This window comes from Penicillium taxi, assembly GCF_028828555.1.
Source record: "Penicillium taxi strain IBT 34144 chromosome Unknown utg000003l_segment0_segment0, whole genome shotgun sequence".
In the NCBI taxonomy this organism is placed as follows: Eukaryota; Fungi; Ascomycota; class Eurotiomycetes; order Eurotiales; family Aspergillaceae; genus Penicillium; species Penicillium taxi.
In genome coordinates, this window is record NW_026643205.1 from 1020750 (window position 1) to 1034675 (window position 13926).

At 46.7% G+C, this 13926-nt stretch overlaps 5 protein-coding genes across 5 annotated transcripts; 1 reads left to right on the plus strand and 4 right to left on the minus strand.

Moving 5' to 3' along the window:
• Positions 1-100: 100 nt before the first annotated feature.
• N7495_003866 (uncharacterized protein) lies at positions 101-571 on the minus strand (the record flags this gene model as incomplete). Its single annotated transcript, XM_057206517.1, has 1 exon — positions 101-571. The coding sequence occupies one exon, from the start codon at positions 569-571 to the stop codon at positions 101-103; it is 471 nt and encodes a 156-aa protein (XP_057064197.1).
• A 1957-nt stretch (positions 572-2528) lies between these two features.
• N7495_003867 (exosome catalytic subunit DIS3) lies at positions 2529-5660 on the minus strand (the record flags this gene model as incomplete). The annotated part of the gene is made up of 2 exons (XM_057206518.1): positions 2529-5416; positions 5465-5660. 2 exons carry the CDS (start codon positions 5658-5660, stop codon positions 2529-2531), a joined length of 3084 nt encoding a protein of 1027 aa, XP_057064198.1.
• A 334-nt stretch (positions 5661-5994) lies between these two features.
• Positions 5995-6967, plus strand: N7495_003868 (carbon-nitrogen hydrolase family protein; the record flags this gene model as incomplete). Its single annotated transcript, XM_057206519.1, has 3 exons — positions 5995-6093; positions 6189-6551; positions 6611-6967. Coding segments are annotated over 3 exons (819 nt in total), but the record flags the coding sequence as incomplete, so codon positions are not given.
• Positions 6968-7297: 330 nt separating this feature from the next.
• On the minus strand, positions 7298-7735 carry N7495_003869 (uncharacterized protein; the record flags this gene model as incomplete). The annotated part of the gene is made up of 2 exons (XM_057206520.1): positions 7298-7379; positions 7476-7735. 2 exons carry the CDS (start codon positions 7733-7735, stop codon positions 7298-7300), a joined length of 342 nt encoding a protein of 113 aa, XP_057064200.1.
• Positions 7736-8349: 614 nt separating this feature from the next.
• N7495_003870 (bifunctional ATP-dependent DNA helicase/ssDNA endodeoxyribonuclease DNA2) lies at positions 8350-13518 on the minus strand (the record flags this gene model as incomplete). The annotated part of the gene is made up of 5 exons (XM_057206521.1): positions 8350-10856; positions 10916-11177; positions 11229-11723; positions 11787-11882; positions 11941-13518. Coding segments are annotated over 5 exons (4938 nt in total), but the record flags the coding sequence as incomplete, so codon positions are not given.
• Between the last annotated feature and the right edge of the window lie 408 nt (positions 13519-13926).

Here is a 13926-nt window from a genome sequence, read left to right on the forward strand (position 1 = left end):
TGTGTTGTGATTCAATCTAACAACCTATTCTGTATCCTAATCTGAATAGTGATAATCATAGTCCCACTCCGACGCTGTAACTGGTCGGACTGTTATCCTCTCACATGAGATAATCATCCTCTTCACTTAAGGCATTCTCCATGATATCGTCATTCCATGCATTGATCGCTTCTTCAATAGCCCGTCTATTCCAGGGCCCGCGGGCGTTGGATTTCGAATTTCCATCGAACGCCGGACTTCGTGAAAACCTGACCCGGTCTTTGGTTGCTTCCAGTACTTGAGCTTTCCAAAATGCCTCTCCAGGCCGACTCAGCTGAGCGTAATATTTGTTGAAGAGATCTGGCAAGAAAATAACATCTCCTGTGCAGTACTTCACAATATCTGGACTGATAGGACGCTCATTGAATACCTCGTATTGCCCTCCCAAAGTCGGTTCGAAGAGTCGTCGGCCATTTTCTTTGATATTCTTCCATTCTTCTTTCTCGGTCAAAGAAATCTTACTGTCTCTCTCGACACACTTGTTCAAGCTAGCTAGGAAATCCTTCGGTCCCTTCCTTGTCCCGAGCTCCATCAATTGGACATCTCTGATACCGCTAACAGAAATTTTGAATTGGCTGAACAATGCATCCGAGTCCTTTCAAACATCAAATAGCGCCTTCAGAATGACTGAAGATTCTAGTATGAATTTGAGAGACTTGCCGTCCTTATTGACTGTTGAAAATGCCTCAATGCCCAATTTGTGGATGTCAACGAGGTATATTCTCTTCTTTGAGGGCACATAAAGCGAAATGATAGATATTGAACCATGTCGGCCAAGCTGTATTCCCTCTAGATCGATAAAAAGTGGTGGAATGGGGATACGGATATCAATGGCTACGTCTATCATCGATGGAACGAGAGATGCCGAGTCCACAATAATCGTTTCTATTTCAGCCCGGGCTGCAATAGACATGTTGAATTTTATGCTGATGAGCTTGAATTTTTCTTGAGAAAATTTCTGAATGGCATAGGACAAGTGAGAAGAAACCCAGATAAGTAGTTACGCCTATTCCCTTGTAACCTCCAGGGCGTATTTACCCCTCACTGGAGTGACGGTCAGACAAATCCATAGAGACTTTTGCCATTAGTATGCCACTTCAATTGTTGGTCTAGCTGGCGGCAGTAGCTCGCCCCTGAGGTCGACTATTGTCCCTTGCCAAATAGCGCCCGGAGTTGATCCTCATCATCGTATATCTACCTAGGTAAATACATCAGCCTCGTGTACCTAGAAACTTTGATCCTTCCATCGATGATCCCAGGTGCAGAGTCTGTTCATTGTGGTGGCTGATCCAGCGATGGTGCCAACGACGTCCAAGGTTCTGGCCATGGACCTTCTTTATCAAGATGTACTGATACTGTCATAGTTCCAGCATGAATAGGCATTACCTTGCAGGGGCTATGCTCGGAATAATACTTTCTAGATGTTTCCCGGTGATCAAATGTGAAATCTATAGGTGTTTGGCCTGTCTCCATAATGATTTGGAATACCTCAAGCCTTTCAAGACTGTATGCTGCTGATTTAACGATAATATTTATATTGAACATGAATAATGTAAGTTTTCGAAAAGTTACAGTGTTTTGTTTTGGAGCTAGATAAAGCCATATATTGGTAAAGATAGAAGAGGACATGAGTGAACGAGGATATATGGACGGTGATGATATTAGATCCACCATGGAAGAGCCTATAGAGACATAATATTGGGCCTTGGTCGTGAATATGGCTTTTGGAAGCTTCCAATGGTGCATTTGATGTATTATTTAGGTATATATTACTTTTAAAGACTTTTATCTGACCAAGTCACACTTGGTGATGAGGCTATTTTAGAGGCGTATATATGTAAACGGCATTGATGCGGGGCTGAGCTAGACATGGTACCCGGGTTATTCCATTGGTATTGTCGGTACACCGGTGGGTATAGCAAGGTTGATGAGAGGCTAACGCCCACTTCTAACACCTATTACAGGAAACGCTTACGCCCCTATAATATCTTGTGTCTCTGAAGTGGTTATAAAATCTGATCTTTCATTCATGGCGAGGACTAGCTACTTATCCTACAAGTTGCTCTTCTGTCTTAGACGATGTGTTTCATCGTCTAAGACAGAAGAGCCGGTGAAGACGGGACATCCCAGTTATATGCATACTGTTCAAGGTTGTTGTATGTGATGCACTTCGAACAGGGATTCGTGATGTGGTCTAAACCGGGGTCGTTTTCCGATATCCCTCCCAACAGGTATTTCTGCAATGATCATGCAATTCCTAACTGAGATTAGAAAAACGCTAAGAAAAAAGATCGCATAATAGGGCTAATTGACGTCGAATCGATAGTTTCCGGTTCGATAAACAAAGAGTCGTTTAATAGTTGGACAAGAAAGATTAAATCCCAAACTTACCTCCTTATCTCAACATGGAGTCTTTGGAAAATAAGAAGCGCTATTTTAATAATTCGATTTCTCATTATTATTCTTGGTACTAACTGTGTACATGGCTACTATTCCGCCGAGGAAGTTATCAAGGTACGAACTCTTCGCTTGCCAGCACCGCGACCTTCCTCCTTGACAGAGCTAACGTTCACCTTGACCTTCTGGAAAAGTTCGACAGTCACACCACGCTCCTTATGGTTCTTCTCTTCGACACGAAGAGTGTACTCCTCAGGATCAAAATCGGTGGTGCGGTGCACCGCCAGCTCCCGTCTCTCTGCAACAGTGCCCGCGCCGGATTCACCAGGCAGAACGAAGTCCTCCAGACGAACAACACCCTCAATACCAAAGCGGGGAACGAAGACTACAACACCGTTCTCGAAGACTCGCATAATGTAGCCCTCCTCGTCAATGCCAGTATCAGTACCGCCGGCAGCCAGGTTCTCACCACGAGCTTTGAGAGCTTGACCAACGTAGTATTCAATACTAGCACGTCCAGCAAACTGGGCGTTGCGGTGTCGGAAATTGATGTTGCGGCAAATGTCCTCTAGTTTGCTTCGAGTGTTAACACCCTCAATGACAGCATGTCCGTCCTCACCTTCGTAGCCAATAGCAGAGGCAAGCTGTCGGTGGACGAGTAAGTCTGCGTATCGACGGATGGGCGAGGTAAAGTGAGTGTAGATGGGGGAAGCCAGACCGTAATGGCGGAACTCAGACTCGGCATGGGCTCCCGCACTGAAGTATTCGGCAGAAGTCATGCACCGGGTGGCCAAAATACGGACAAGGGTGTTGAAGAACGGGTTCTTAGTGTCAACACAGCGGTCCAAGGAGCTGGCAAGCGCACCGGAGCTAGAAACATCGAGTTCCATGTTACGCTTCTTTGATAGCTGCTTGATGAGATCTTCGAAGTTCTGAGGCGGGGGAGTTGCGTGCCGTCTAAGAAGAGCTGTCTGTGAAAAGGCTTCGTAGACTCTTGATGCAACGGTGGTGTTGGCGAGAAGCATAAATTCCTCGACCAAACTGTTGGTATCAAGCATAGACTTGGTCTTGACGTCGTTAATGGGATCACCAACTTCATCAGCGTCAGCCTCGATGCGAACTTCCGGCGAGGCAAGGTTCAATGCACCGGCATCATAGCGCTTCTGACGGAGAATTTTAGAAAAGCGCATCAGGCTGCGCATGCTCTCGGTCAATTCGTCAGTCTGAGAATCATCATCGATACGGATCTGTGCCTTTTCGTAGCTGAAAGCGTCGCGTGAGCGAATCACAGATTTAGTAAAGTTTGATGACACAATTTCAGCATTGGGGGTCATTTCCCAGAGAACTGAAAATGCGTAACGCTCGACATATGGCTTGAGGGAGCACAAGTCTGTTCCCAGGAGTGCTGGAAGCATATCAATACGCTTGTCTACCAAGTATACAGTGGTTCCGCGAAGGCTGGCTTCAAGGTCCATGGCGTTATTCGGCTTCACAAAGTGCGACACATCGGCAATGTGAACACCCACTTCGAAGTTACCATTGGGCAAGGGACGCGCATGTAGAGCATCGTCAATATCCTGGCAGCCTGGAGGGTCGATACTGCAAATGAGCAGATCACGAAGGTCCTTGCGGCCGTTCCAGCCCTTATCTTCCTTCGAAACAGGAACCTTCCAACCGTGGCCCTCTGAGGGCAGACAATTCAAAACAGACTTTGGGAATGGCTTGTATTGCACATCATACTCCAACAGAAGAGCTTCCGTCTCTGCGCCCTTGGTCTCCAGTTCTCCGAGGGACCGAATGAAGTGGCCGGTGGGGTACCGAGAATCACGTTCCCAAGAATCGATGGTGACAAGAATGCGTTGGCCTACAAGATCGCTAGCTTGTCTGGTGCGAATTCTGATTTTGGGGATTTTCTTATCCATTGGCAACAGGAAAACGGCCTGTTGACGTCGGCCCGATGCAGCCTGAGCACCGGCCGAGTTCGAGTCTACATGTCCGACGTATTGACGCCAGTTGCGTTTGAAGACACTCACAACCTTAGCGGTTGGCTGCGGGCCCTCTGAGCTTTTACCATGGGCTTTTTTGACCGCTTCCTGCAGAAGGTTGCGCTCCCTATCAGTAATAATGGCTTCTGATTCCTCAGAGTCCGGGTTGTCATTTCCGGTCACCGCCTCCTCATCAACGATTTTCGTGGAGGGAGATTTCCATTGGTCTTTTGGCAAAATTTCAATGACAACAGTATCCCCAGAAATCGCACGATTACCATTGTCACGGCCCAGGATGAGGAGTGGCCTATCGAAAGCCCCAACCTTGACTGAACCTTCCAGGTAGTTGTAAGGCGAGACATTGAAGATTCCCTTGTGAAGAGTTCCCGCGCGTAATCCAGTGTTACATTTTGATTCTGTGTAGTATTCGGGGTAGAATAGCTCTCCCCGAGCTCCACCCTTTGTATCGCGTGCTTGAGCTTCGCTAATCATATCCAGCAACTTATCTGACTCTTCCAAGCCAGACACGTAGTCGGACAACGACAAAGCCGTGACATTCTCTTCCTTTGACTTGCGCAGGTTCTCTTTGTCATCTGTGATGACTACAATGGTAGGAATTGTCTTCGCTTTCTTGGCGGAGGCCTGTAGATGCTTGCCGTACCAGCTTGCCACTGTTCGCACAGCCCGATCATTACGGTCATTGACTGATTCCTCAGGACCTCTCCGTACATGAGTCTCGAGTCGGAACTCGTTAAAGAAAAGGTAAAAGCGTTTTTCATCGGTCTTGATGAGGGAGAGTAGACGATTGTAGAGCGGCAGAGATTGATTTCTAAGCTCTTCGAGAACAGTCTGAAGAATGATCACATCATAGAAGGCACCTGTGTGCTCAAAAAGATCCATTCCATTGAGCAACGCATTTGTGTCGGGAACAATGTAGTGGCCACGGGGGAAAGCTTTGGTGCCGGCGGGACGATCGGAGAGGACGAATGGCGCAACTGTACGCATTAGAAATGCATTTGAAATTTTGGGAAATTATAATCTACCGGTGCCAGTGGCATCAGCCGGGGCGACTGTAGGGCATATCGAGCAAATCTGCGAAGAACAAGGAATGTCTTGTCGCAGATAAAGCTCCCGAACAATCTTTTGCACCTTTCCACCTTTCGTGGACCTCACGAATACTTTGCTAGCGACATTAGCAGCATTCGGATTGGAAGAAAAATCCCTTCGTAGACTCTTCATCGCGATGGTGGACTGGCTGGCGAGAGTTGCTGATCACTCGCGATAGTCTGTGCAAGGTGAGAAATAATAATCTTTGCGGGCGGAGGTTAACCTTATCGCATTGCGATAGATGAGTCATCAACCAGTTAATCAGCTCACTAGCCTTAACTATCACTAGGCCAATTACGACATCTCGCTGTACATTAGGCAACTTTCTCTCTATAATTCCTTGTCAAGTCTCTTCCAGGGTTAGACAAAGGCACAAAAACATATAAACGATGGTTCTTGCTGTAAGTATTATGTTCGGTTGGGTAAACGCATCGTTCCAGGCATCTGCTAACCATACTTCCGAGATATAAAGGCTGTTGGCCAGATCTGCTCAACGGCCTCGATTTCTAATAATCTTATCCAATGTCTGACCTTAGTACGAAAGACTGCTGCTGCAGGCGCAAAGGTAACTTAAATAACTACCGTGGGAGATGTTTCAACCTTTGAACTTGCTATCTATTGGAATGCATCTGAGCCGTGCAGTGACTAATATCTCGCTAGGTATTGTTCCTGCCAGAGGCCGCGGACTATATTGCCTCTTCACCCGATGAGTCCATAGCCCTTGCCCAGTCCCCAGAGAGAGAAAAATTCCTATCAGCTCTACAGGATGCTGCTAAATTGGAGAAAATCCATATCAATGTGGGAATCCATGAAATTGCTACTGAGAACAAACTCAAGAACTCCCTGGTATGGATTGATGATCAGGGATTGATCACCCAAAATTATCAAAAGATCCACCTTTTTGATGTGGATATCAAAGGTGGCCCAAGTCTTAAAGAGTCTGCAAGCGTTCAGCCGGGCAAAGGTATCCTCCCGCCCTTCCAGACACCTGTTGGGCGTGTTGGACTAGCTATCTGTTTCGACGTGAGTATTGCATTCATATAGTTCATATTCGTTGCCTCTAGGTTAACCAATTCTCTTAGCTGCGTTTCCCTGAAATTAGCTTGGCTTTGCGTCGTCAAGGGGCCCACCTAATAACTTATCCGAGCGCGTTTACAATTCCAACAGGCAAATCTCATTGGGAATTCCTTCTGCGCGCAAGAGCTATTGAGACTCAGTCCTATGTAGTTGCAGCAGCGCAATCAGGTCCTCACAACGAGAAAAGACGAAGCTATGGCCACTCTATGATTGTTAATCCATGGGGCGAAGTGGTGGCTGAATTGGGCGATGAGCACGAGGAACCAGAAATTGCCACGGCGGAGATCGATCTCGATCTTGTGTCGAAGATTAGGCGCGAGATGCCGCTACTGAGAAGAACGGATGTTTACTCGGAGGTCTGAGATCATGATAAAAAAATGAAGTGGCTATAGTTAGCGATAGATCGGCGAATATATTCTATGCAGAGGTTGATGAATATGCCCTGTATTATTGGAAACTGAAGAAATCCGGCCAACCATTCATTTATTGCACCTGCATTGACGTGATGGAAGTGCGATCTGAATGAAAAAGTAGTACAGATGAGCAGGAGGAAAACAGAACTGTAAAGAATAACAAGCCAAAAACAACCATCTAGTAAAGGGAACATCATATCTGCCATGGCAGGTATTATCGATATGATCCCTTTCCGATATCTATGTACAGCGTACAAACTGGACCTGAGACCACTTCATTTATTTCTTAGCCTGAGAATCCTCTAGGATACCCTCAGCTTCCAGTCTCCGGCGTGCTTCCTCAAGAGCCCAAGTTTGTATCCTGGAAGTAAAGTTAGCATTGACAGATGAGAGATATACTGGGGACCAGGTCCACGAATTCCCCAGAGAAGCCGGTTGAATAACGGGTGAAACATACGAGGTATCAGGCTTGAAAACATATGCAACACCAGTGAGAACGAGACTTCCAATAAATCCGTAGTACCAAATGTTCTCCCAGCCCTCCTTCACGTATTTCTGACCGGGCTTCACACCGAAGAGGTAGCCGGTTGGGGGATCCCAGTGACTGCCATGGTCGGCGGCACGGAGACTGCCCCGGGTAGAGAAGCCTCGGATGTTTTGCGTCTGGCGCAAAAGGCAGCGCGGGCGAAGGATATGTGTCATTGGTCGTGCAGGCATCTTAAGAACGGGGTTGGTGATGGCTGAGTAACGTCGCTAGTGGGAAGGTAGGAGCGGAGATTATGGGTTCAGAAACAAGGCTAACAATCAGTTGCCTTGGCCAATATGGCAACACAGCCTCAATTGTTATTCGTGGAGAGCAATGAGGAAGGGAGGGGTTGATTCGGCGATGATGTTGAACCCGCAAAAGGCCGATTGAGCAGCACTATGCCGCTAGTCCTAATGGGGGTAGTTTTACCTATTTTCCGCCATTTGACACCTTAGGCAGCAACAATCATGTTATCCATTTTTCACGAATTTACTACTTCAGATCATAGGCAACCCTTTTATTTGTCGAAAACTTAGATTGGGAAGTTGGAATAGTGGCTTCTGTTTTGCGTCTTTTCTAATCTAGCAAAATAGACGCTTATCAGTCAGATACCACCGTGACAAGTACCTACTACAACGATCCCGATTCATATATTGAATGTTGGTATTTCCAATTTACTTTATAGGTACCTGCTACTTACAACATCAATTTAAGACCAATCCATGATCTAGATAAGTTGTGAAAAATTGAGCTCTTAAGTAACACTCATGTCCATTATAAGGAATACTTGAACAATGCCGCAAATCTAGCCCACAATATCATTCATCAGGTCTTGAAGAATGGGTCTGTTTCCAAGAATCTTCTTGCCGTTGAACAGATTTGCACCCATCTTCGCTGGTTGCTTGAGACCTGGTCTAGGTTGTCGAGACCCCAGAGGGCTGAGTGGCTGACGAGCAGTGGCCGCCTTCTCAATCCCGGGACTCTTCTTGCCTTTCACTACTGGTGACTGAAATGGCATTTGTGAAGAATCTAGTGAAGGCGATTGGAAAACATGGTTATCGGTAGCTTCAGACGGTAGATTGTATACCCAGCCCTTGCCTTCGACCAAACGGACGTATTTGCAAAGAAGTTCGTTTCCATCGCGGAGAGTAGATCGACTGCCAACGACGAGAAGCTTGGTTCGAGCGCGAGTAAATGCGACATTCACTCGACGCCAATCGCGGAGAAGTTCTCCAACGTGATTTTCGGCGTTGCTGCGAACACAGCTGAGGATTACGACTTCTTTGTCACGGCCTTGGAATTTGTCCGTTGTGTGGATCTCAAGTTCTGGAGAAAAGTGGCGGAGACTTTGGCGAAGGAGTGAGAGTTGGCTTCTGTAGAAAGTGATGACACCAATGTTGCGGGCGGGAATTCCACAGGCAGTGAAAGACTCAACCATTTGAGAGCAAAGCGTTACCTCCAAATGATTGACGACGCGCTGTCCCTGTGCAGTTTCGAGAGCCGGAGTCCCAAGAGGATCGGTGTTCACCAGAAGCGTTTTGTTAGATGGCTCGAGTACATCTTTCAGCCAACAACAGCCGTGTCCATCTCCCGAACAAGCTTTCTGATTGGGATGAGAGGCAGTGGAAAAATCGGTATGGAATTGCTTGAGAGCAGCGATGTTGGGAATCTCAAGTGAGCGAGCTGCGACTTCTGGGGTGCCACACTTGAGACGACCAGAGTAGATAAGGGTGTTGGAAAGCAGCATGATTTCTTCGCACATGCGGTATTGGTGTTCGAGGTTCACGACTGAGTCAGGTTGAGCATCGGAAAGCAATTTGAAAAGACTGACATCAAGTCCACCCGCTTGGGCTTCTCTGTTTTGTACCAGCGGAGGAAGTTGGTAATGATCACCCACCAGAATGAAGGTCCTTGCCATACGAACAGGGCCCAAGCAGACAGGGAGGGTGATCTGTGAAGCTTCGTCGACAATGCAATAATCAAAGATCCGCCTATTGAAAATGTCATGGTTGATGCCCAGGCAGGTTGTAGCTACGACCTGTGGTTTTTCATACGAGTCCTTGAGTTCTTCGATAGTGTGTTTGGGAGTCGCTGCAAGGTCTGCAAACTGCTGCACTTCAGGATGGATCTTGGTCGTTGCACCAATTCGTAGGATGTGGATGTTATCATCACGAATTTTCAGTAAGATGTTGTCAACTGCAGTGTGAGTGTAAGATGTGAGAATTACACTCTTGCCTTGTGCAACAAGTGCCCGGATGAGATGGGCAATGGTGGTAGTCTTGCCAGTTCCCGGCATACCTAGAACTAAAGCGTAGTCTTCAGCAGCCATGACTTTCTCAATGGCCAGTTTCTGATCAACATTCAGGCTGCCTGGGTCTGAAGCTATAGAGGATGGTAACTTGAACTTAGGCGGTTGAAGCTGGATGATAAGACGTCGGAGATGCTGCGCTTGGAACAGGTCCTTGTCCATTGTGCAAACAAGGTTGTTTCTAACTAGGGCCATACCGTTACTGAACTCGTCCTTGTCGATTCGGTAAACAGTCTGCTCGTATGGATTTTCGAGAGGTGAGATTTCCTGTGTCCCAAATTGCATGATGCCATTGAATGACTGATTCGTCCCTGCATCAAATCCAGCTATCCGCGATCTGGACTTGTGCAGTTTTCGATCCACACCGATGGTGATGTGGGTTCTACTGACTTGCAGAACATAGCCGTTGGCTAGCGCAAAGTGGCCCTTTTCGTCCGAAACAACAATGGGCTCACCAACAGAGACCTGCGATTCCAGAAACGAGAAATTGGCAGGCGCTTTGCGTTTATGCATCGTGTAACGGAATCGATTGATTTTGGTAGTATCTCTGGTTTCTTCTGAAACGTATCGTGGGTCAATCACAACATCTCCAAAGCAGCGACCTAGGATTTCACGCTCACTGCTCAGAAGTGTCCACAGCTCTCGTCGAAATTTGACCAAGTTCCCTTCTTCTTTGGTGAGAAGTTCATCCCATTTCCCGAAGAACTCTTTATCACGCTGTGTTAAGTGACCCGTAGCAATATCAAAATCATCACCGAGGCCGCTACTTTCACCGTTCCCTTCCTCTATCAATTTGTGGTAGATGAGACAAGGAGTCTTAGCGTAGCAATTTTTGCACATGCGTGCCTTCTTGAGCATCGGGGGGAGCAGTCTCCGCTCTCGAATGAACTCCACTAATCGGTTTCGCACTTGAATCATTTGAAGAAGTTCATGTCGGATACCTCTTATACTGAGGGTTCTAGAATTCGCAATGTAATACAAGATGCCGAAAGTCACATCAACATCTATTCAGACGACCAGTGAGTTGTAGCACGAATGTTAGGGGGAAAAGATAAAGACTCACCATAGCGATCTGAGAGCAAAAGAGTGTATAGAGCTGTCTGAGCCCTGTGCGCCTGGTTTGTATCCCGCTTTCCGGTCTTCAACTCAAGAGGAACGACAAGGTTTTTCTCGCCATCCTCATCACGGCATGCGACTTGGACTGTGGCATCAATGTTGCCCTTGAGGCCATACATTGGCGACCATACATGCTCTTCTACCTCAAGCAATTTCGTGATGCTCATATTGAGTTTAGAGCCATTGCGGTCTTCGACCAAAGAATCAGCCTAAGAGAGAAGTTAGACACCGTCGAGTAAAAATCGTCCTGAATCACATACCCGTGGTTTTTCATGAAGAAATTTATCTGCCCAAGCTTGTACGATGGGGATCTTTCCCATCACTTCATCTACAGCTTCGGGTACACTCATTTCAATTGAGTATAAGTCTTCGATGTGTCTTCGAATAACAGTCTGGACCAGTGTTCTCAGGGATGTTGTATCCCAAACATTGGCCTTGAGAGCCTCCTGGAAGATTTCGTGGAAGAATATTCCAAAGGCTTGTGGTTTCTCAATGCTACCAAAGGCCTTGACACGGTCCTGAAGAACAGCTCGGCGCTGACAGTCAATCGAGTCAGCCACAACTGTAGCAGAGACCAAATGATCGGGATGAAGAATGAGCATGTTTTTGGAGTTGTCCACGACACACTGGCCCAATGTATCGAAATCCCCAACCAAGTGGATAAATGAATCTTTGCTGCAAGGAGTGTCACACCAGGACTCGCGTAGAATGATGATCTTGCGAGATCTAGTTTTTTCATCTTCTACTGACAGAACCTTGTTATCTGTTAGCATTCTCATTTTGTTTGGGGCGAGATTAAAAAAAAAAAAAAAACGTACTTGTTCGGGCTGCATACGTCCTTTAGATGTGACATAGGTACTGTTTGCCAAGTCAACAACTTGATACCGTTTGATTGCTTGTCGACCTTTCAAGTTCTATAATTGTATTTTCTTAGCATATATTCTAGGTATAAACCTACTAGGAGCAACTAACATATGCTCCATCTTCATCAGACTGTTTCATGGTCTGCTCAATGGCCTCCAAATCAAAATCATCGTCGAATTCATCTTCAGAGAATGACTCCCCCGCATCATTGGTAGGCAATTTATTGACTGTTCCCGCATTTGGATTAGCAGGAACTGGTCCCAAATTTTCCACAGCATGCTGCTCCGTAGGGACTGGGATTGATAAATCGATCGTTCCCGACTTCCCCTCACACTCCGCGAGAATCTCCTCGAAATTATCGAGGTCTCCAAATTCGTCATCAAAATCGTCTGTATCATCGGTTTTCGTTTCGTCATTTAAATTATCTTGCACGGGTGGGTTATCATCGACGGTTGGTGGCTGTTTGAAGTGACTCGATTGTAGCTTTTTCGCGCCCAAATTTGACCAAGTAGAGGACCCTACAGATTCAAACTCGTTATGACTACCTGCCGGCGCAACAATGAACGGGTCTTCTGTGGCTTCGGCTAAAACCAGTAGATCTTGATCGAGATCATCGTCGCCGAAGTCAGATGATGATTCTTGAATTGTGTCCATCCGATAATTTCCATCGTTGTGGACAGAGGGCTGTCGAAGCATTTCTTGTATTGCGGCATTCTTATCGAGGTCTTCTCTGTTAGTAGGAGACCTTGAGCGACATTGTTGTACGTCGACACGGTGGCGCAGAGGAGACGAATTGGGCGGAGCTATTTCATTATTCTGTGCCGGGTGCAGGCTCTTCTCAATTTTTTCGAGCAAAGAGTTGATCCTCGATGACTTCTTGCCTGAATCTAAGATATTGCTATTCGCGCGCGAGAAAATACCTCGACCGGGGCCAGGATTCTGACGTCTTCTCTTTGTACGGGACGTAGGCCATTCAGTGACACAACTGACCGAGCGTCTTAGGCCTGATGAGTCTCGGCTTGTTTTCCCAGAAACTGGCGTTTGGGGAGAAGAGGAGAGATTTGCCAGGCGAGGTGGTGGAAGCTGTTCTTCAGAGCCGTCCACCATGTTCTTATCCACATAATTATTCCATAGCTCGGCAGCTAGGTCATGTTGAGGAGTTTTCAACAAGGCCTGGATAGACTGAAGGTCGAGAGGTTCTTTCTGAAGTTTCTTGGAATTGCCGTTCGAGGGAGAGCTGGTGGATGACGCACTATGGCGCCTCTTTCTCCGGCGATCTGGCGAGATATCAGGGTTGGAGCTCGCGGGGACGTGCTGCCAGATGACATGATCAACGGGTGTCACTTCTGGACCGGGGGCAGGATCGAAGGCATCTTCGGCGTTGCTGATCAGATCTGCAAGAGGTATGCGGTTTCCGGGAGTGTGTGGGCATTCTTTAACCTGTCTTGATTCCCTTGCTGGCGCTGCCAAAGAAAGAGGATCTGTCTGGTTTGATACTGCCTTGATTGGTTCAACCACGCCATTCAACCACGAGCTTTGGTTCTCCTTATTCACATAGGCTTTCGTCTCATCCTCCGAGTTCATTTTTCCGGGAATAACCTTCTGGTCATTGTAAAGGAAGGCATTCAATTTAGAGCGTGAATTGGATGAAATCGGACATGAGATGTTGTTTGTAGCCATGATCTCGGCTCAGAACTGCTCCTACTCAGATCGGGTAATGGAACATTCTTGAGCTTTGAGATGAACAATGTTAGTAATAGAAGATCACGGAACAGTATGATTTATCCAGAAAAGGAAGATATACCGATGTAGTACAGTAGTAGCGACGCCTACTGCGATGACACGCGCTGGTGAGAATGAGAAAGCACTTGCAGTTGACGCGTCGCGTTCAGTATTTGATCTCGATAAGAAACACTTTGTTTCTTATCAAGGGTCTGAGATGAGTCATCAACAAGTGAAGAATCCACCAATAGGAGATATACAAACTGATCCATACGGCGATTCATTATACGAGAGGACAGCTATTCTACAGCTCCATCTCGTTCTTCAATGGCTTTGGCTTATTAATTGCACAATCCATGAACCATAGTCTCA